This window comes from Oxyura jamaicensis, chromosome 2 (assembly GCF_011077185.1).
Source record: "Oxyura jamaicensis isolate SHBP4307 breed ruddy duck chromosome 2, BPBGC_Ojam_1.0, whole genome shotgun sequence".
Classification (NCBI taxonomy): domain Eukaryota; kingdom Metazoa; phylum Chordata; class Aves; order Anseriformes; family Anatidae; genus Oxyura; species Oxyura jamaicensis.
Genome location: NC_048894.1, coordinates 116,924,139 through 116,946,047, shown reverse-complemented (window position 1 = coordinate 116,946,047; position 21,909 = coordinate 116,924,139). Strand labels below are relative to the sequence as shown.

Here is a 21,909-nt window from a genome sequence, read left to right as displayed (position 1 = left end):
CAAGAGCTGGTTCCTCCAGTTGTTTCCCCCAGCTCCTGGTTCCCAGGCCACTCCTTGTGTCTGTGAGTACCCCTGGTAAAGCTCATGTCCTCCTTTGCTGGCATCATGGGCATGTGGGCCCCCACTTGCTGCTGTGGAGACCTCTGTGCACACAGAATAGAGCCCCTCACGCAGGAAGATTGCAAACTTCTAGTGAAAAGACTCACCATGGGTGGCTTTTGCATTTCCATAGAGACTTTTGGTAGACTTTAAATATACATTTAGTTCATACTTACTTGTTGGTCTTCAGAATTATGGTAAATCATTGCTTTGGTAAGAACCGTGAAGGGATAGTTGATCTCTGCTTTATATTAAAGTAGGCATTGGGTATCTTAAGAAAAAAAGTGTCTGGGTCTGTGGATGAGGTGTGCCTTCAAGTAATTGTTAGTACATGTGAACCAGTGTGCATGTAAAGAGTTGCATTTGAAACAGTGGGTGGATCCATTGTGATGCTTCTGGAAGTCTGTGTCAGTGAAAACTTGTATTGGGGTTCTGAGAAAGACAGGAAGCGAGTAGGCAGGCCTTGCTCATCCACCTGCCTCTCTTGAAGATTACAGGCCTAAGTAATAACTTCTTAAAACATACTGTTGTATGCAATGGGCATGTTGTATGCATACTGTATGTGTGTTGTATTGCACTAGACCATTTTAAGAATTGAGTAAACAAGATCAGGATGAAGCTCTTTATATAGTGTTTTGTAAGAAGGGAATGCATAATAAAAGTTGACACTCAGGATGTGAAAGTAAACATTTTGATAGTATAGTAATGAGTTGTTCATAGCATTGGTATTGCATGCAATTGTGATGCTTTTATAATTATATCTAAAGAACAGAAAATCCAAATGTTTTAGTACACTCTGATAGTTGATCAGCTGTGGGTTTTTTTATGAGACTGCTGTAAATACATAGCTCTGAGATGAGGTTTCAAGTGTCAGGAATGTAACCATTTTCTATTTTTACACTTGACCTCATTTCTATTTTCTTTTGCTAAAGGCAACAGGCCTATGTTGTTCTGTTGCTGCTGAAAGCGAGTTTATTTAAATAACTGGAAATGTTTATGTGCAATAAGCTTTTGAACTTTAGCAGTAGCTGAACTAGTGAATATTTTGTCATGAGCCACATTTATCCTACTGAAAATTATATAGACTGTGACTTGATCTGATTAAGACTAGCTGCAGAAACTGCATTTATGGTAAGAGTTTAGGAGAATGTTTTAATTTGTGTGCTAAACCTGCTTTGCATTTTATTCTGAAAGTGACTTTATTTTGTGTTTTATTCTATAAGTGACTGTTTTATGAAGGAGACACTGAAGGTAAAGGAGTACCATATTTTACTGTGTGATTTGTTATCTTCTGGCTACTACATACTAAATTATTAAGCATTTTCTTTCATGGAGAGAAATAGATGTTGAAGATCTGGTTTGTCCTTTACATCAAGGTGTTTGCTTAGTTGTGGTATGGTCAGAATAACATTACATTTTGCAGAAATGTTTGTATGACTTTGATATCATACTTCTTTTCATACTGATTAAATGGGACTAGATCTTCCATTTTTTTTTTTCCCCCAACATCCATACAGGTCCTCATTCTTAATGTTTGACTGTTACACCTTGTATAAAACTGTTCGCAAGTAGTATTCTCTCATAAATACTGTTGTACAAAGCTATTTATTGTGGCGATGAGTTTTGTTGCCGGGCCATTCTGTAACTCGTTAATTCCTTTGAAATATGTGCACAGACAGCAATTTCTCTTCTGAAAAAACAGGTGCGTGGTACAAACTCAGAGACTAACAGACATCTGTATATATTGATCATCATTGATTTATATCTGTCTTATGAAGTCCTGATAGTTTAGTCTTGCTGTTGAACAAGCTGTTATTATCTGGTATCTGCTGTTGCTGTGGGTCTGTTAGGTCCTTCAGAGTAGCCTCTCCTTCCCCCCCCCCCTTTCTCCCAGGCAGTGTATGACAAAGCAGTACTCTTCCAGTTTATGCTTGACAGACTTAAAATCGTTGTAACCTGGGAATACGCAGAGCTGTCAGAATACTGAGTCCTTCAAAAAGGAGTGTACTATAAGGGGGACTGTTCCTACGTTGTTTCATGGACTCAGCTGTCAAAGGAAGGGGGGATTTTCTGTATTTTGTTGGGATGGTGGGTTAAGCTGATACCCTTTTGCTTATGATATGCTCTTGTGGAAATTTGACAGGTCACTGCAGCATCTTAGGCTTCTTGGAGATGAGGCCAATTTATGCAGTGTCTTGCAAAAGACCACCAGTGAACTTCCTGGTCTGGTGGGGAAGAGAAGTGATATTAATTGCTTTGATTTCTACAGTTGGTAGGATACTATAGAGAACACAGGACTAGGCCAGAGTTAGCATTCACTCATAGACGTAAACATACAACCTCTTGAAGTGTAATCACCGATTTCCATATGTCTGACTGCTGATGATAAGCAACAGACTGACAACTATGTCTTACTGACATACTCCTTACCATCACAGGTTGTGAAAAAAGCACATCATGCTGCTCTGGTCCCATCACTGGTACTGAAGTAATGTTGCCAGCAGCTGTATGGTACTATTATTCCAGTTACAACATACATGCTGCCATAGGCATCAGTCCTTGTAATTTTCACCTGTTATTCAGACATCTCTTCTTAGCAGACAAGAGCTCTCTGAAGTTGGGAAAACAATTTTGAATAACTTTCTAGTTTTATAGACTTACAGGACTGGCATACAGCATCTTAGTTCTTTTGTTTTTCTGTAACTATAGCACTAGCTTACAGCATCTTGCTGCTTTGAAAAACAATTTTTCAGAGCACTTAGAGTATTTTCTTATTCATCTTATGCTTTACCATATGAGGAAGACCTAGGAGCAGAAGCAACAACTAATTGAAATTTTAAAGCAAATACTGGCTAAACTAAAACTTTCACTGAAATTGGATACTACAAAATCCTGTTGAGAAAATGTGTTCCTGTGCTTACTTCCAGTTTAAAACTTTATGTAACATGAATGACTGGATTCAAAATGCAGTTAGGTATATCCTGAAGATCTCATCTGAGGTGAGGGGTGGAGAGGAAAAACAGTTTTGTGCAGATGATGGATAGTTTTTCCTAGCAATTAATCACTCACTACAACAGGGTAGTGGGACAGCTTTCCTGTCTCTCAGCAGGGTGTTTCTGTAGGAGATAATTAAGAAAGGTCAGTTGGTGGCCCAGGGGATATTCTAGGATGTGAACACTGAAGCTGGGACTGTGGTGACCATAGTGACAATTACTGGAGGATCATAAGCATAGCCTCAGATAAGACAGCATTGGTGAGGGCTTCCTATCTGAAGGCATAGAGCTACTTTAGTACTCTTTGTTACAGATCTACAACTTCATATTTCAGAAACTGACTTGCACTCTTTCAGCCCAGTACTACAACCTGCACTGTTGGCTGACTGCTGGAAACACTGATCTCCTGTGTGGTGCCACAGGTGGGGAACAGTGTTTGAAGAAGAAACTTCTGAATCCTACAATGGTTCAGCTTTGCAAACAGTACTTTTTGCAGATTTTTAGTAGCAGTAAGAATTGACTCAGGATGTGGTAGTAAACTGCATGTTAAAAGCCCTATTCAGGAAATAAAGTTTTTTTATTATTTATTTATGTGAAGTAATTAATTTTAAATTCTTTATCAGCATACTTGAAAACAGGCCTGGTTTCAAGATACAGAACTGGTATATAGAAAATGCTTATTTTGGTATTCAGGCTTTGTCATTGTGTGAAGAGGGTAGATACAATTTCAGATGGAAAAAAAATAATCCAGTATAGAAGAAAACATTGAAAAAGAAATGTATCCCAGTGTTAAGAAGGGGAAGAAAAAAATTCTACATGGACAACCAAGAAATCCACACTTGTTATTTTGAGAAGTTTACAGGAACTGGAAATAAAACAAAAAGCAGAAAAGCCAAGAGGACCACTAGACATTCAGCAGGTTTGATCTGAAAACTATACAACCTTGTGTAATTATGAAGGTAACTTTATAATGAGATCTGCACTGATGGTTGTCACTGCTCATAAATTTAAGCCTCAGTGTATCTTACGAGAGAAGTGTGGTACTGTCTGTGGCATGTGGTGTGCCTAGGTGACTGGGGATGGAGGAAGACAATGAGAGCAAGGGCACACCTGGAGCCTTGTGTAAACATCTGTTGAAGGCCTGAGCAGGAGGATCAGGGTTTAAGCTTACAGCAGACTTGACAAACATTTTCTGCCCAAGTAGGTCAATGCAATTCAGGTTAAGTCAGTAGTTGTATCTGTTTACATTCATTTGGCTTAACTTTAATCCTGTGGTCTGTTCCTTGTTCCATTGCTGTACTGCAAAGAACCTTGAAGTGTGCTTTGTGTGGAGTGTATTAAATTGGAGGACTGACTGTACTTGTTTCTGTTTAGCTTGAAAAGCTTGTTGAAATGATCGACTAAACAGTAGGTTAGGAGCGAATGTTTTTTGAGTGAGACAAATTTAATAGGCTTAAAATAAATGATGGTATTTCCAATAGAATTTCCCTTAATTCACTAGGAAGTATGTTAGCATACCCTGAAAACAACTGTTTCCTTCCTTTCTAAATTATTTGGAATGAGAAAACAAATAGCTGTGGAAGAAAAGGCAGTTCAAGTAGCAGTTACTCTTCCTAGAACATCTAGATTTTTTTCATGTTATTGTAGTTTAGCAACAAGGCGAATGTATAAAAGTTTCAAAAATGTGTGTGAGGAATTTAGTCTGAAATACCAGTGTCCCACAGTTTGTTCTTGTCCTTGAAGTCACCTATTACAGTCATCTCCAGCTCACAGTTCATATTTTGGCTTTCTTCAGTCTTTACATGGCAAAATCATGTTACAGTTTCTCTTTCCCTTTCAGATAGTAATCAACCATTCTGTGTATTTGTGAGGTTCTGCTGAAATCTTAGATTTAGCTCTGCAGTTGGGAGTTGAATTTCCTCCTACTGTAGCACTATTACAATACTTCGTTAGAAAGGGAAAGCTGAACAAAAGAATGAGGTCCTTTGGTTTTAGGAGTCACTGGGCAGGACAAGAACAGGCAAAATCTCAAGTTCATCACAGCTGTAGGAGTGGCAGAAACTTGGAAGTAGGTCTAACAACTGAAACTGAGTGAACTGAAACTGTAAAACAGACTTTTTTTTCAGGCTCTTATGTCATGTATGGTTAATTCCTTCCTATGGACAGTCATAGAACATTCCTCATTAGGTAAACTCAACAGCTGTCTTCTTTGTCTACTTTTATGAATACTTCTGTGGTTTACTGTCATCTTTTCTTTTCTCTGCATACTGCTCTTCCCAAGAAGGGGGAAGGTTCACCAAGCAACTTTGCATGCCCGCTGTGACTTGCAAAGAATGCACCACAGTCTGAATTCGATACGGTGTGGTATTGTCAGGGGTGATATGCTAATGAAAATAGGACTGTCTCAGAATGCGTTGCTTCTGAGGAGCAGACTTGAAAATATGGGTGATCACATCTGTTATGCTGTTCATACTGTTTTTCATCTCTTGAAACAAGACGAGTCAGTAGGCTAAAATGACTTATATTTTAAGGAAGCCACCTATGTGGGGTCAGGATATGTCAATATTACAAGGTACTAATATGTAACATTTGATGTTGTATGGACTTAAAGGCAAGAATTTGTCTACTGAATTAACTGGATACCTTACTAGTGTGGTATCCAGTCTGTTTTAAGTAAAGCATGTAGTCCTTACTGATGTGAGGAATGAACTTAAAAAGCTAAATAAATAAATAAATTTAGAAAGCTTCTGAAATGTGCAAAATTTGTGTCTGTTTGAGAGCTGGCAAACTGATCTTGATAAAGCTTGCATTAAGTTACTAACTTCTCAGATACAAGTTTGTGGATTATAAGAAGTTTATGAATTAAAAAAAAGTATGTTTAATGTGACAATATTAAAAAAAAAGCCTCATCCCAAGCTCTTTATGATGAGGAATTACAGTAAAAATTGGTTATAAGTTAGGTCAGATACAGGTCAGAGGTGGTATGATACAATTGTGTGAAGTCCTATAGAAATGGAAAACTGATATTTGTGGAAATGAGAAGAAAATTCAAAATTGTTCCACTTTGTAAAAATACATTCATAAATAGTGTAGAATGAGAAACATTTTCATTGGTTTTAATCACTGCATGAACTTTTTATTAAGACTTCGTTGTAATTCTAATTCCTAAATTAAGACTTCGTTGTAATTCTAATTCCTAAATTACAATTTCTGTTGTTTACTGTATTCCAGGGGCTTAGACAATGACTGCATTTTGTTAATTTTATGCACCTTTCTTCTATAACTTTTGTAACTCTTTGTAAAGCAAGCATTACAATGATACTTATGCTTTGTCTCTGCAGGTGTTAAAATTTCAGATCAGTGAGTTTCACAGGATGCTTTTTGTAAGCTTTGGGGAGTGCAGCTAGTACATTGTTTTTATCATATGTTCTGCTGTGCTTATTTTGGTCCTGGGTCAGCAGTCACAAGGAAGCTTGGACTGACTTGCCTTTTTCCTCAAGCCTCTACTAAAATAGCTTGTGGCTTCTTCTGTATATTTAAAATTATAGAAAGTTTATCTGACTTTGCACATCTTTTGCATCTGTTAGAAGCAATTAACTTTACCTTCACAAGTTAAAAGATTACGTAACAGCATTGGAAGGAAGTATGTATGCCTTGACGGAATATTTCTCCACAGCACAGGAAGTCATTTTTCATGAAAAGATCTACTTCATTTTCTTTAACTTAAGGTGTTTGTTCATGAGTATCATGAGAAATTCTGGTGATACTGCATTAACTAACTTTAGGTATCAATCCCAAGAACATAAAATCAGAGAATACCTAAACAAATTTCGTTTTAGTTTGACTTTGGAATTGTAAAATATTATTTACCGGGAAACAATATTATGTGAAACTGAAGACACTGATAGAAACTCTACAAAGCTTTAAGCTGAAATAACAGGCTTTTTTCCTTCTGAGAAGTTTCATACTGCCTGCTCACCCTTGGAGTATAAATAGTTAGTGAAGTTCTCCACCTGCTGGCTTGAGGTAGTGAATGCATTCTGCAGGTAGGGCTGGGAGTGGTATTTCTCAAACGTAGCAGCTGCATTAATCTTCAAAAACTTGATTCTTACATTTACTTTTTAGTTAAAATTATTTCTAAACATATCTATCAAGACAATAACAATGCCCTCAGGGTAAAGGGAAGACAAAAACGCATGTTTTTCTTACTAGACTTTCACTTGCTATGCTGGTTTTGGCTGGGACACAGTTCATTTTCTTCATGGCAGTAGCTCATTTGATGCTGCTTTGTGGGGGGTGTGATGAGAACAGTGTCGATAAAACTGATGTTTTGCCTTATGTTGAGTTCTTTACATAAGATCAAGGTCTTCCCTGCTTCTTTCACTGCCTGGCCAGCGAGCAGGCTGGCAGCAGATTTGTGTATCCGACAAATGGATGTTTGTATCCTGAATATGTAGTCTTTCAGCTGAAACAGTTCCACTTGTGATCCTCTTCACCACTCTGATACTCTTAGTGCTCTAGGAAGCACAGATCTTGCACGCTGGTGGCTGGGGAACACACCAAATTAGAAGTTGGTCAAATTTGTGGAGACTACCATTAGTGGAAAGGCTTATGATTACAGTTTTGATACAGACCTGTTATATGGAAGACGATTCATTAGTGTAAGAAGGCTTTTCATTTAAAGTATTGAACCATAGATTAGGTGGCAATGATCCCCACAATCTAGGTTTATGAACCTGCTTCGTTCTGGTGACTGGTATCTTTGGTATCTTGATAGTGCCTGTGAATTACTTACTGTCTAATCTGTACAAAACAGGAATTTGCTGAATTGTGTTGGAGTAATCTCAGACAAAATATAAGATTCATGTTTTAAAAAAGAATGCTCAGTGAAATATACATATTTGAAGAAGCAGGTGGGTTTGTATTACAATGGTGGTACTTAATGCAATTAAAGAGGGTGAGTATCTTTGAGCAGCAGTATCATGTACTTGAAGTCATTCACGCTGGTGGTAGAATGCCACTATTTTGTAGAAACTAACAGGATATTGGCTTTATTTGTGGCATGTAGAAATAAAGCACCGAAGGTGGCAGTTGCTTGTATTTGTTACATTTTGTTTAACATACTACTCATCACTGTACAGTTGGAATGATACTTTTGGAAACGAACTAGTCTGCATTGTTTTTTTTTTTAATCCTTTTTTTTTTTTTTTTTTTTTTGAGAAAAGGCTACCAAGTGTTGGGAAAAGCAACCTGTGTTCATACTCAAATTGTGTATTGTTAGATGTATGGTTCAAACAAAACACAAAGCTGGGGGAAAGAAAGGAGGGAAGTAAGATAACATAGCAGCATATGGACCAAGATTCTTAGGGCTTTGTTCTTTTGGCTAAGGTGACTTTATAATTCATGTTAACAACTAGCTCACTGTGGTTACTCTATTAGTCTAGTACTGATGGATTAAAATCTTTACAGTACTCTTAATATTTTGCTGATAATTCATGTAAAATTCAAAACATTAACATCTGGCTTTAATTTAGTGGTTAATTATGTACTAATGCAGATAAAATGAAGGAATTATTGTGAAGAGAATATGTGGTGTGGAATTCACAAAACTTTCTAGTTACTTAAAAGCTAGGAAGATGAGAGGTTTTAGGTACTTAAGGAAATGGTACTCCTTTAGTACATATGGGAGGCATAAGGAGATTCTCAGAACCGTTCTTGGTGCTGGATCCAGACCAGAACAATATGTGGTTGTCAACACAAGTATTCTGGTTCAATTCAACTCCAAAATGAGTATCTGAAATGCATCTAATGGTCATCACAAATCACCTGACTTTGTCTCCCACTGCAGGGTTATTTCAGAGCATGTAAACTCAGCTCCTTTAATCATAACGAAGTTGATGTATGCTCCAACTGCTGTTGGACATCTAGTCATCTGAATGGGTCTAGAACTAGTCCAAAGACACCTGTTGTCCCCACAAACCTATGTACGAATGGGTGACAGGCTCGTAGTGTTTTTGTTGTCTGTATAAACTCATGTTGCTTGCTAATGTAGACAGAATGTGTTGTCATACCAAAGCTAAGCTGAAGAGCAGTGGATTCAGGTGATATGAATCTGAAGGACATATTTTTTTAAATGAAATAAACTGTCCAGTCTACAATGGTTCTGTTTGGTGAAGTGGTCCAGTACTAATGATGTTTTATCACTGTTTAATCATTGTTGATTTGTTTATCTTGGAAACTCAGGTAATGTAAATATCTTTTTTTTTTTTTTTTTTTCCAGGATTCATTTGTGATGTGCTTTTGAAAGAAGAACCAAGAATCCATTACGTACTTAATGCTTTTTGGAAAACTCCTCCTGATGTATTTTGCAAACTAATTGAATCACCATAGAAATTCAGCATGGGAGGAGCTGTGAGTGCTGGAGAAGACAATGACGACTTAATTGATAACTTGAAAGAAGCTCAGTATATTCGCACTGAGAGTGTGGAGCAAGCCTTCAGAGCAATTGATCGTGGTGATTATTATCTGGAAGGATACAGGGACAACGCTTACAAAGACTTGGCCTGGAAGCATGGAAATATACACTTGTCAGCTCCTTGCATTTATTCTGAAGTCATGGAAGCTCTGAAGCTTCAACCTGGATTGTCTTTTCTAAATCTGGGTAGTGGAACCGGATATTTGAGTACAATGGTGGGATTAATATTAGGTAACTTTGAATTTTTTAATACATTGTTTCTGTATATTTTCTGTACATTTTACAGGGCCTGTATAATCTTGATCTTCAAAATATAGTCCTATACTTAAAACTGGGTGTTTGTGCTTCTACAATATGATAAGGTTATCTACAAGCTGTTCACTGACATTTCATGTAAAGTCTTGGAAGGTGTAGTTATTCATGTTTGTCTTTTTCTATAGCCTAAAATTTTAATTTGAGAGAAAGGAAACAGTATTTTTTCGCATAAAATGGAAAAGCATAGAAGAACAATTTGCGTGCTAAAATTTTAATTTGCATTTTTACTGTATTTATGCCCTTACTTTAGGTTGTTTTGATACTTTTTTTGATAAGCAAAAAAAAATTGTGAAGTCTTATATCTCTTGGAGAAACTTAATTGAAAAACAAGTCTTCATGAGCATGCAGATAGCTTTCTCAAGATACGTTTGAATCATTTTGTTGTATTTAATCAGTTCTGGGATGTAGACTTCAGATCTGCACAGATTATACAGTCTTTAGGTTTTAAAAGCTATTTTATTTAGCACTGTGTTCTTTATTCTGTCCTCAAATAAACTTCCTATATGGAGAACAGATAAAATGAGAAATTACTGTAAAATTTTAAATTGAACCAACCTATCTTAGAGAAAAGTGCTTTAATTCCCAACCCCTCTATGATCACTAGAATATAGATTGTGTGCTAGCAAATCAGTTATTTTTTCCAAATTATTTTGTTGTATAAGATAACTACTTTATAATATCTTTCACAGGTGTAATTTTAATGACTGTATTAAATGGAGTTTTTTGTATTTCTTTGGTTGCAGAAAACTTGGTAACAGGTGGTAAAGTTTTGGGGTATGCTGGTATATGCACAAAGCTGAAGTGTGAAGGGTTGGTTTATTTATCTTCAGTCCTTTTCATTCATTCTCAGCGATGAAAAAGTAGAACTTACCACTTACACATATATAACAAACTTCATTTGTTGGCATCTCTGATGGTCTTTCGTTATAGTTCAGTTCATTGGCAAACTTATGTTCTATTGTGTGAAAAAATTATGTTCATTGACAGGTTAAAAAAAAAAAAGTTAAAACCAAAGATACCTACTCTAATAGAGTGGCTTTGTCACTTTTGAAAGTGTTTCTATTTATGCAAAAATGTATTTTAATTAGGAATATTTTAAGTTCAGTTCTTTTTTTCTAAAATCTGTGCTAAGAGTAGTGTGCCAATAGTACTCATCCATTTCTCTGTGTAGTGTTAAGCTTTTCTTTTGCAGTGTTCTTTCTGGATTTTGTTTAAAACTATGATATTGGATCATATATATTGCACCTGTATCTATGTACTTAACCTATTATGAATGGCTCTTGGCTGTCTGTTGAATGCTACTGGGTTTGATATTATCAAGCAGAATACTTGTCCTTCAGAATATTATATGTGGAGTTGAAAAAATAAAAAAGAAAAAGACTTGTCTTCTGCAGAGGGTGAGATTGCCTGACAGCCCTGAGGAAAATAGTTACACTACAGATGTTTCCACATTGCCAGCTCAGGTGCTGATATTTCTCTAGCAGTGCCAAGAAGGCCTGTAGCAGTGACTGCTACAGTGACAAAAGCAGGATTTCCATAGCTGTCTAGTTCATTGTCTTATTTTCTGCTGCTTTTGATAAAAATCACTAGTTATAATAATTATTTTGCCTTTTTTTAGGCAAAGGAATAGCTTTTATAAAGGAGTAGAAATGATATAGAAGTAAAGGTGTATGCTTCTGATAAATATAAAGCATAGATATTTTTAAAAGCCCACGTTTTTAAACCAATTTCAGTGTGTAGCGTAATTAGTAACAGGGAGCCATGTGTTCTTTGACAGTAGTTGGACATCTTTCAGTTTGACAATATAGTGAGTGTATTTTTGCCATGCTGACAGCGTCAAAATTAAATAGATGAAATCAGTGAGTTGAAACTGGTGAACATTTGCAAATAGAGTGACATATTTTTTATTTTTTAAAAAAAGGTACTCCATAGAGATTAACTGTTGCCACCTTAAAATATAAATGTAGTTCAAACTAAGTGATAACATTGTTTCCAATTACCTTGGAAGAAACCAGCTGGTTTTGGAGTAACAGGAGTTGGTTCCACTTTTTTAGATTAGCTGACTGGCTTTTGACTTTACTGATTAAAGAATAGAATCTATATCTTTTATTTCTGTTTAGATTAGTTTTATTGTGGTTTATCCTGATGCGGCAGTATATTACATTCACAGATTTAAAACTTGGAATAACCAGCAGGTATGTTTTTTTTTAGTTCTTTGGTTTGTTAAAACTGAGCTTTAAAAGGAACACGTGTGAGTTTTGAGACAAGTGACAATTTGTAGTTAAGAGGCCAAAAGGAATGACAATTTTAATAAAAAGAAAACTTGCATTAGGTGCTGCAGTGTCTCATGGAAGTGTAACTGCTGGTTAGGAATATCATAGCCTATTACTGTGCAAGGGAACCTTAAATAAGCACCTTGAAAGATGTCCTATGCTAATGCTTCTCAGTATGGTAGATAATAAACTAAACTTAAAATCGGTGCGAATGTCAACAGGAGGTACGTGTTTCCACAAGTTCAAAGTACCTCCCTTGGATTATGTGCCTACCTCTTGGCTGATGTTGGGAGAGGTCTTATGAGCAACTTGTATAGTAATCTATTGTTTGGTAGTTTACCTAATAGAAAATATTCTAAACCGCATTAAAAATTGTGATTATTAATCAGCTTAGTAGCATATATGAGGCTTTTTTTTATTGCAGAAAATTTTTTCTCAGTAAACAGGTCTGTTTTTCATTGGTGTCCAAGAAAAGACATTTTACTCTATTTTATTGGAAATAAATAGTCAAATATTTAGGTGAGATTTAGAATGCAGTAGAGGATTTAAATGTAAGTTTTGTCTAATGCTCTTGATGCTTTCTTTCTTTTCTTCCTCTTCTCTCTTCGTTTTCCAATTCTGTGTTTCCAGACTGAAGTCTCTGGGCTATCGAATACATGCTAAATATAGAATCCCCACAGCAAACATGACTATTTGATTCAGATTCTTTCCTGTTGTAGATAATAGTCATAAAAATGTCTCATGATTTCTTCTTGTTTCTAAAAAAAAAAAAAAAAAAAAAAGCTGGCCCACAAATTAACTTGGAAATGTACTTGGATTTGATTGCAGAAAAGCAGTATTGCAACTGTAATGGTGTTGTGAGGAATGAACATAACGTAAGTCAATTGCAGTATTCTAAGTCGAAGATAATTACTGTGAATAAATCAGGAGAAAGCTTCTGATTTCAGAACTTGATAAATAGAAGAACCAATGTAGATGAACATAATACAAAATCTCTAAATTCTTGGGAACTGAGAAGTGTACTATAAGAAAACCTTTCAAAATTTGAATAACAAAATACAGACTAAATTATAATTTGAATTTGTTGTCTTCCAGCTATATATTGAAAAGGAAGTTGCTCAGACTGTCCTACATGTAGTCAAGATTTTCTGCATCCTTATGATAAAAGTTGGTTGTACAAAATTGTTTTGCCACGGTTCTGTCCTTGTTTTTTGATCTTTGGGCCTTTTACCTTTTTATGTTTCTTCTTATCATTCTATCTGCAGTATGGATTGTTATCTTTGTGTAGTGTTGGATGACTTCATTGTTTTTTGTGATGTTATTACCTTCATAGACAAAAGGTGCAATATTGTTCCATGTGTTTGTGCTGTGGTTTAAAGAAAAACAACAAAACTGCTGTTTCTATTTACAGGACCTTTTGGGATAAATCATGGAATAGAGCTTCATTCAGATGTCGTAGAATATGCCAAGGAAAAATTGGAGAGCTTCATAAAATACAGTGATAGCTTTGATAAGTAAGTATTTCATTTGTCTAGTTCACTTTGCAGCAGACTTCTTGTTTTGTAATGATGCAGTCAGTTTAAAATGAGTTTAGTAAGGGGAGGAGGAGAATGGCATCACACATGGTAAATGGTATTTGTTGCTGCAAATAAAACTTCCAATTTGTCACTCTAATTCATGAGGTAAGTTAAGGCTTAAAGTGTGGGAGTATTTCTGCTGTGTAATACTTCACAGAATTGATCTCACTGCATTTTTTGGCACATATGTACATGCAGGTACATGTATGTATACATAAAGCATGATGTGTGCTGGTGTGTAGGTGTCTTTGCATGTATAGGACAATTAATATCTAAGTTTTTATTATATGACTGGACATCTTTCTGTACGGAATTTACTTTTTTCTAATCTACTACTGTTGATCTAGATATGAAAGACAAGTGAATTTATGTGATTGTATTCATCTTTATTACTTTAAGAGATGGACTTTAGAGTCTTCATCTGTGCTCATGTACAACTCATTCTTACTGTTATATCTCAGGGTTACAGGGTTTTGAAACATGCTGGTTCCACTTACTCAACAATTTACTATTACTAGTTTTAAGCGTGTCCATAAGAATCTGTATCTTGGGCCTCTTTGCCTCTGTGAAAGGAAGAACAGGCCTCTAGCCCTCTTATTCTCTGTAAGGACTTTCTTAGAGACAGCAAATTTTCCAGCAGGAGTTTTAAAGTAGCTGCTGAAAATCCAGATTTTTTTTTTTAATTGTCAATATAGCAGAAGAGTTGCATGTCCTTACTTGTCTTCTCTTGGTCAGAGGGGAGCAGAGAGAAGTTTTATCATCTCGCCTTCATAACGTGCTTCAAGAACTGCTGTGCTCTTGGTTTGCTTATCTGGAGCTTAGTCCACTTTTTTCCTTAAACCAAACTTCTGGAGCTGTGGTCATACCATAGTCCTTCCTCCTCCTGCTCCTGCACATGAGAAGACTCTCCCAAGTGGAGTACAAAGTTGAGTTTAAAGAGTTGTCTTAGTGCTACCTGTATTTAATTCTGTACTTCTAACATTTGTTAGAGAACTTTATTCTACTGAAGAACATGGTGAATATAATACTAAAATTATGTAACATGAAATATGAGAATGTGTCGTCGTCACTGTCCTGATTTTAATACAGGCTTTTAACCTTAGTTGATGTTAATATACGCACAAGTGAGAACCGTGGTTCCTCATGATCATTACTAGTACTGCATTAATGGCTCTGTAAGTAAGATGCAACTGCCAGCTAATGAATTCCTGTGCATCCCTGTATTCCTGTATGTGTACTCTGACATACAAAATAAAAAGATGGCTTTGACTGAAATGCCTTTCCAATGTGGAAAGGCATTTGTCCTTTATGTGCATAAATGAGAAGTTGAGTGGAGGGGTACCAAGGAAATACGTAATTATTTTTTTAAACAAAACGGACGTGATTAGGTTGTGTATATGAATAAATACCACAACAATGGGGTTTATACTTTGAAGCCTATAAAAAAATAGGGAAAATTCCAGAGTTGTTACATTTGGAGTAACAATTATAATGTGTGTTTTTTTGAAGGAATAAAGATCATTTTTAGTAAAAAGAGGTAAATATTCTCAAAGTAGAAGAAACGTATTTTTGGCTAATTCAGTGATGGATTGACTCTGGGGACAATGTTCTGAATGTTGTGTGTTACTTACAACGATAGCCATATTGGTCTTCAGTTATACAGTGTTAGTCCAGCAAAGGAACGGAACCAGGCTGGTGAATATCCTCTAAACTTTCACTAATTTATATGCACATCGCTTGGCATATACTTCATGATAATCTACCTCTTCTCCACAACAGAAAAATTCTCAGCAATGGCTGCAGAAGCACCGTCCTCACCAACTGAAACATACCTGTGAAAGTGCTTTTTGATATAAATCTACTTAGTAATAACTGAACTGTAGTTGACATAATAGTGATCTGTTCAGATTTTTTGTGGGAGGCTTTGTAACTTTGTGTCTGTGTAGCTGATCCTGGTTAACTGTGTCTTTTAATATAGTTGATGAAGATTGGGTAGTGTTTTTTCTGTGATGGACTGGGTCCTTTCTATATATTATTAAAATACTTAATTTTGTGCAGTGTGTCTAAAGTTTTAATCTATCTATCAAAATAATGTGCTCTAGGTCAGTAAATCTAGGTTTGATTGTTTCAGTAACTTTTTCTTGAATCTTGGTTTGCTAAAGAAAGATATGCCAAAAAATTCTGTTAACTGACTTCTGAACTACTGCTTTGGTCAGTTTAGGGTTTAGATGAAAGACTGCCCAACAAAAAGGATTCCTAAGGTGTTCAGTGTCTGCCTACTGTTGAACACAGGTGTCCTGTGAACACCTAGCAGGTGTCCTTCCTGTTTGAAAATTGACTTTATCTGGCAGACTGGTATGAATGAAGCTAGTTGTCTTGGTGGATGTGTGCGTGTTTGGGGAGAAGTACATTACACTTGTCAGCAGCCTTTAAAGAGGCATATAGGGGATAAAGCACAGACCACCACATTATGGTTTCCTGACCATAGTTGTGCCAATGGGGAATACTATAAAACTGTGTTGTCCCTTCCCTGTGTTCTTTCTTAGTGGATAACATTCTTCAATCTGGTCTGAATTTTTGAAGCAGTCTCCTTCTTAAGCAGAAATAAAACGGGTGTTTTACCTTATATGTAGATCCTTGAAAAGCTTCAACTAGGATTCTAAATAAGTACTTTATTTGTGTTCTTCTTTCACTTGAAGCAATATGCCTTTAATTTTGCATCTGATGTTGGGCACGGAGATGCATCATTTAGATGCACTCCACCCATCTCTGATAAAAGGGAATATTGCTGTGATGCCACTTTTTATGAGAGTATAATCCAGTGTTGAGTGGTATAATACAATGTTTTTTTTAACGATTACTGCTAAAAATGCTCTTGAAATGTAATGTTTTTCTATGATTGGGCAGGTGCTTGACTGAAGACTGATAGCAAAGTAAAAATGTAAAAAGGGCTTGAGACACTCTCTGTTTAAAAGACAGGTTATACTTCTATGGGTTTTCTCTTGAACCCTTCATCAGGGGAAGCTTTTCAGATGCCTGTTTCAGAATGACAGATAATTCCAATAATCACTTGTATCCGTATCCATATCCTACCAATCTATCAAAATATCTTCTGTTTAAATGGAGGTGGATTCGTTCCTTCTGAGAGGTAAAGTAATGCCTTGGTTTTATTTGATAACATATTTGCCGGCAGAAGCAAAGGAGTTGTGCTGTCTTCAGCATCTTAAGTGTTGTCATGGTTGAAGTGTGAAAGATTTTAGGTGTAAAAAAAATTCTGAGTCTGAAATACCTGTAAGGCTCTCTTTCGTGCTTAAAACCTTGAAGAAATGAAACCTTGAAGGAATGCATGCTAATTAAGGGAAAAAAAACATTCCATAAGAAGGCTCTATCTAAAACACATTTGTGCAAGTACCAGGCCCCGCTTCACCTGTTTATTGAAGGGGAATGTGTTGTCTTTTCTGCTCCCAGTCAACTTCTAGACCTAGAATATCCAGCTTGGAGAGAGAGCCACAGGGCAAGGCTAGGTTGCCCATCTTCTAGCACCCTATCAAAAACCAAACCTGGGTAAGCTGGTGAAGTACCTGCTGTGAAAGAAAATCACGAACCCTTCTCGGGATCAAAAGAAAACACTTCAATGGTAAGTGACAAGAACCCTAGTACTACTTCTGGGATAACTGTTACGGGTGAAACTTCTTTCTGAAGTCTATAATAAATTGTGTTGGGCATGGGAAAATAGCTTATTCTTCCAACCAAGTATCTATTGTCTTTGAAATTCAGAGTTACTGATAGGATGCTGAAAGCTTGTTTTCATAAATGCAGAGTTAAAACAAAGTTCCTCGTATACACATAAAGAAAAAGCACATTCCTTCCTGTGCAGCTGGATAATGGCAGCAGTAAAAATCTAAGCAGGAAAGGCAACCCATCTCCAACTCACTTGTGGCTTTTTTCAAATTAAATTTTACTGGTAACTTACTCAATTTCAAGCAGTAAACGTGTCTTTAGAGTGGTGAATAAATTCTTCTTGAGGTTTAGTCTAACCACAAGAACATAGGAGTGTAAGAAATCTAGTGGGATTCTTTGAGGCCAGAAGTCATATTAAACAAACAAACAAAAAAAGGAAATAGGCTTTGCAATGTCCCTTTTTTAGTTGGAGACATTAAAAAGAAGCAATGCACCTATACCTCATAAGCCAAAAGGCTCCAAAATGGCAATTGGGTATAGTGCTATCTAGGAAGAAACTAAAAGTGTATTTTTAAAGTATTGGATGATTGGAGAAAGCCATATTCTTGCTTTCTCAAAACCACGTATAAAATATCTTCTAGAAATAATAAGCCCCATGGCAGGCAACATTGTTCTTTGAAAGTCTCTAGTTACTGCAAGTTTTGATAATATTTATAACACTTGTTACCTAAAGTAGCTGATGAAAGTGTTCAATGCATTGTTAACAAATCACTGGCTTCAGAAAAGCCTGCAGTATGTAGTAATGTAGTCTCCAGAAACACTGTTCTTCAGACATCTATCCTTGTATTTATTAGGGCCTTGACAAACTTAAGTGAAAAATTACTTGACTTCCGTATTTCTTAGGAATCCATTTTTCTTAAAATTCACCGCAGAATTAAAGTAAGCTGAAGTAATATCTTCCCCTCTTTCTTTCACTTTTTACCATCATGATTTGTAGTTGTGAAGTTTAAGTTCTGTAAGCTAGCGTTGAAGGGGAGAGTGAGGTTAGTCTTAAGTTTTGTCTTCAGAAATGAATGGGTTTTGAGGCATTTAAATGAAACTGAGTATCAAAAATTATAAGCAAGGTAGCTGAAGTCATGTGATAGAAGAACCATGACAATCTTGTTGAAAAACTGAGAAGTGAAGCTGAAATATATTTCTTGCTTACTGTCCTACAGCAATGCCTGGAACCTGAAAAAATGTTCAGGGAAAAGATTACTGGATAGAAATTATGCCAGCATCAGTTCTGGCTATTTTTCTAATGCTAATTACCATTATTGTAATTGGATGTAGAGAATTTCAGTTGCTATTGTAGATTGTGGTTTTCTTCGCAAAGATTTAATATTTTTGTTACTGTTTATTCTAATGTTCATAGTGTACATGTAGAAGGTCTCACAATAGTAATATTAAGTAAAATGCATGTAATTTTTCAGTAGAAATGCTAGGAAACCATGAAAATGCATTTATACATGAACCAAAGACTTGTTTAAAGAGCTTGAATAAGTACATAAACAAGGCAGAATGAACAATGGAGAAAAATGCCAAAAAAGGGTGGAAAGAACTTGCTGTATTGCTCCTCTGTTTCAGTTAATAGGAAAAGAACTAACGTTCTTCAAAAATTGTTCTCTGATATTACCTGTTGCCTTTTTTAAGTTTCTTAATTTTAAGTTTCTTAATTAGCAATTAATCTTAAATTGAGATCACTGTCAGGATAGAACATGGGAAATATTCGTTGAGAAATGGGAAAACTGCTTCCTGTATAAAAGAAACACCTTTAAATCTGGCTAAAGAAATAAACACCTTTAAAACTTCTATATTTGTTTTGCAGTATAATAAGTTGAAAAATGTTAACAAGGCATGAAAATTGGAAAATTTCATTATTCAGTTGCACATTGCTATGGCGTGTTATATTACACAAAGCCCACGTGAGACCAGTGACTTTCACCTGTGGTTTTCAAAGAAGAAAGTTTTATGTCAGTTTAAGAACTGAAATTGATTAAATGATCTGAGGGCTTCTTGAAGGTTTCCTTCAGGTTTTAGGAGTAAGACTTAGCAGTTTTATGAAATTCTTCTATATAGAAACAGCTCTGAGCATTATCTTTTTAGTACAAATGGATGAAGGAGCTAGAAATTTGTATATTAAATTATTTGTAGTTTAAGTATTTCCAGATAACCACTGGAAATACTTATTTTTCAGCTTTTGTAGCTGTGTTTTAAAAAGATAGTCCTGTTCTCGTTTTAGTGAAGATCATTTAGAAGATGCTTACTAATCTTAATCTAATTTGTCATCCTCATCCCACATTCTGAGGGATCCTTCTGCTGAAAACATGGTCAACAGTATACTTGGTATAGTATAGGACAAAAGTGTGTTACTTCCTTGTCACAGTAGCAGAAGTAGTCTATAGCATACGTTTTCAGAATCTCCACACTTTGCAGATTCATTTTAATGTCTGTTTATTAACGTATTAAGGGAATTTAACACAAAATCTCATTCTGTGAGTTCTTACGCCGGATTCACTGCTGTTTGCATATATATATTAAAAAGTATTAAAAAAAATATTTTTCCCCCAGGAATGGCTGTATCCAAAACTTGGGATGCTCCAGAGTTTTTCTTACTCCATTGTAGCATCAGCACAGTTGAAATGGCAAATGTTACTAACTTGCCAGCCTTCTCTATATATCATCAAAGTTGAAGAGTAGTGCTCTGTGCTGCAAATTTCAATAAGCTTAAATGTACCTAACTTATCGCTCTTCCTTTACAAAAAAATAAGATAGTAATTTGTTTTAATTTTTGACTTTTTGGAGCTGCTGGGCATTACTGTTTTTCTTTTTTTTTTTCTGTGAAACTATAGTTGTCTGGACTACGAGGTAAATCACTTGGAGCATTTGATTATGAAATTTCAGACCCTTTGGGAGGGGTTTGAGTTGACTGACCAAAGAAAGTGCGTGAACAAATACCCAGAAATCCTAAATTCATACTGAAAAGTTTTTTCCTTTAAGGGTTGTGAGCAGCAAGCTGGGATGTGAGCAAGGTTAGTAAAATAGGCAGAAGTGTACTATCAGGTGGTATCCTGGTAATGAATTATAGCTATGGAGAGGTGTAAAATGTAACTGGAGTGATAGTAATTTTAAGAACTGTCTGATCTTTCTGTTAGCAAAAGACAGGTGTCAGCAGTTTAGTTCCTCAGTACTGTTTTTTAAAGCATCTTATGATACATTTTACCCTTCAAACACAAATCTATTAATGTTAAAGGTGGTTTTTCCTTCAAATTACATAATTTTATGCATAGTTCCGTTGAACTTACTCATTTCTAGGGAATCAAGTATGTCTCCTACTTAAAAAAATAAATAGTTTTTTTTGCCTCTGGTTTGATCCTCAAGAGACATGAGGATTAATAATGTCCTGCAATGAAATAGGCAGAAGAGCTTAGCCCAAAAAATGAGGATATACATCTTCAGAGTTAGAAGTACTTAAATGGTGGGTTGTGTGGATAGGTGTTATCTTAGGACCAGTAAATGAATGTGGGTGTGTGTGGGGGGGGAACTGTTAGAGGGTAGACTATTGTACTGTAATATTTTACTAATATTTTGTTATCCCACAAATACTAGATTGGTGGATATGGATACAAAAGCAATACATTTTAATCTAAGTTCTTTACTAGAAATGTTTTTAAACGGATGTTTGTTTTATCACAATAATAGTGCTTTTTCTGTTGATACGTGTGGAGAATTTCACATGAACAAAGGCAGTGACAATCTACTCCTTAGTTATTCTCTTAAGCTGCTATAGTGAATACAAAAATGGTCTTTAAATTCTACAGGTAACTTTTGATGCTTACCTAGAAGAAAAGTGCTGTGGCTGTGTTGAATTTATAAACCTTTAATACAGGGAGGATGGATTTGGAATTCCTGTCCCGAAGGGACAGAATACAGAAATAAAAAGGAAAGGACGAGATCAGGTCAACACACTTAATCTTGAAAGTACTTGACTATCTTGGGCCATTGCTAAATAAGATCTGTGTGAAATTAAATCTATCCTTGTGGCAAGTGTTCATTCAGACATAGAAACTTGGTTGCTATGCTATCAGTAATGGGAACTCTTAATTTCTCTTCGGTTAGCTGCTTGCTTGTAATCAAAATACCGGATTGAACTGAAGAACCTTGTGTGATTCGAACTTCTCTGGGTTGTTCCAGTACATTTTTTGGCATCTAGTCCATGAAATAATTTTTTTATGTTACCTATGTAGTTGTCTCTAAGGCCACCCTGGCAATTTGATAGAGATCAACAAAAGGTAAATAGCACTTGACATTTCTTAACTCTTTTTTGTAATTCATTTCAAACGTGTAACTAAGTGAAATACTACCTCATCTTAATAGGTAGCTTATGTGACTGTCACTATTACATGTTAGAGCAATAAACCATTCCTTTTCAGCCAAGTTTATAATCTACTAAAAAT

General features: G+C 35.8%; 1 protein-coding gene across 4 annotated transcripts in view; it reads left to right on the top strand.

The window, feature by feature from the left end:
* The window catches only part of PCMTD1 (protein-L-isoaspartate (D-aspartate) O-methyltransferase domain containing 1), a 40,674-nt gene that overhangs the window by 8,811 nt on the left and 9,954 nt on the right, over positions 1–21,909 (top strand). The window contains exons 1-4 of one of the 4 annotated variants that reach the window (XM_035317654.1): positions 1,211–1,230; positions 4,933–5,040; positions 9,373–9,798; positions 13,567–13,669. In XM_035317654.1, the coding sequence (XP_035173545.1) occupies positions 9,492–9,798; positions 13,567–13,669 (410 nt within the window). In that variant the 5' untranslated portion in view covers positions 1,211–1,230; positions 4,933–5,040; positions 9,373–9,491. Of the gene's footprint in view, positions 1–1,210; positions 1,231–4,932; positions 5,041–9,372; positions 9,799–13,566; positions 13,670–21,909 lie in introns of those variants that run through there. The other 3 variants (XM_035317655.1, XM_035317657.1, XM_035317656.1) reach the window with 3 other exon arrangements.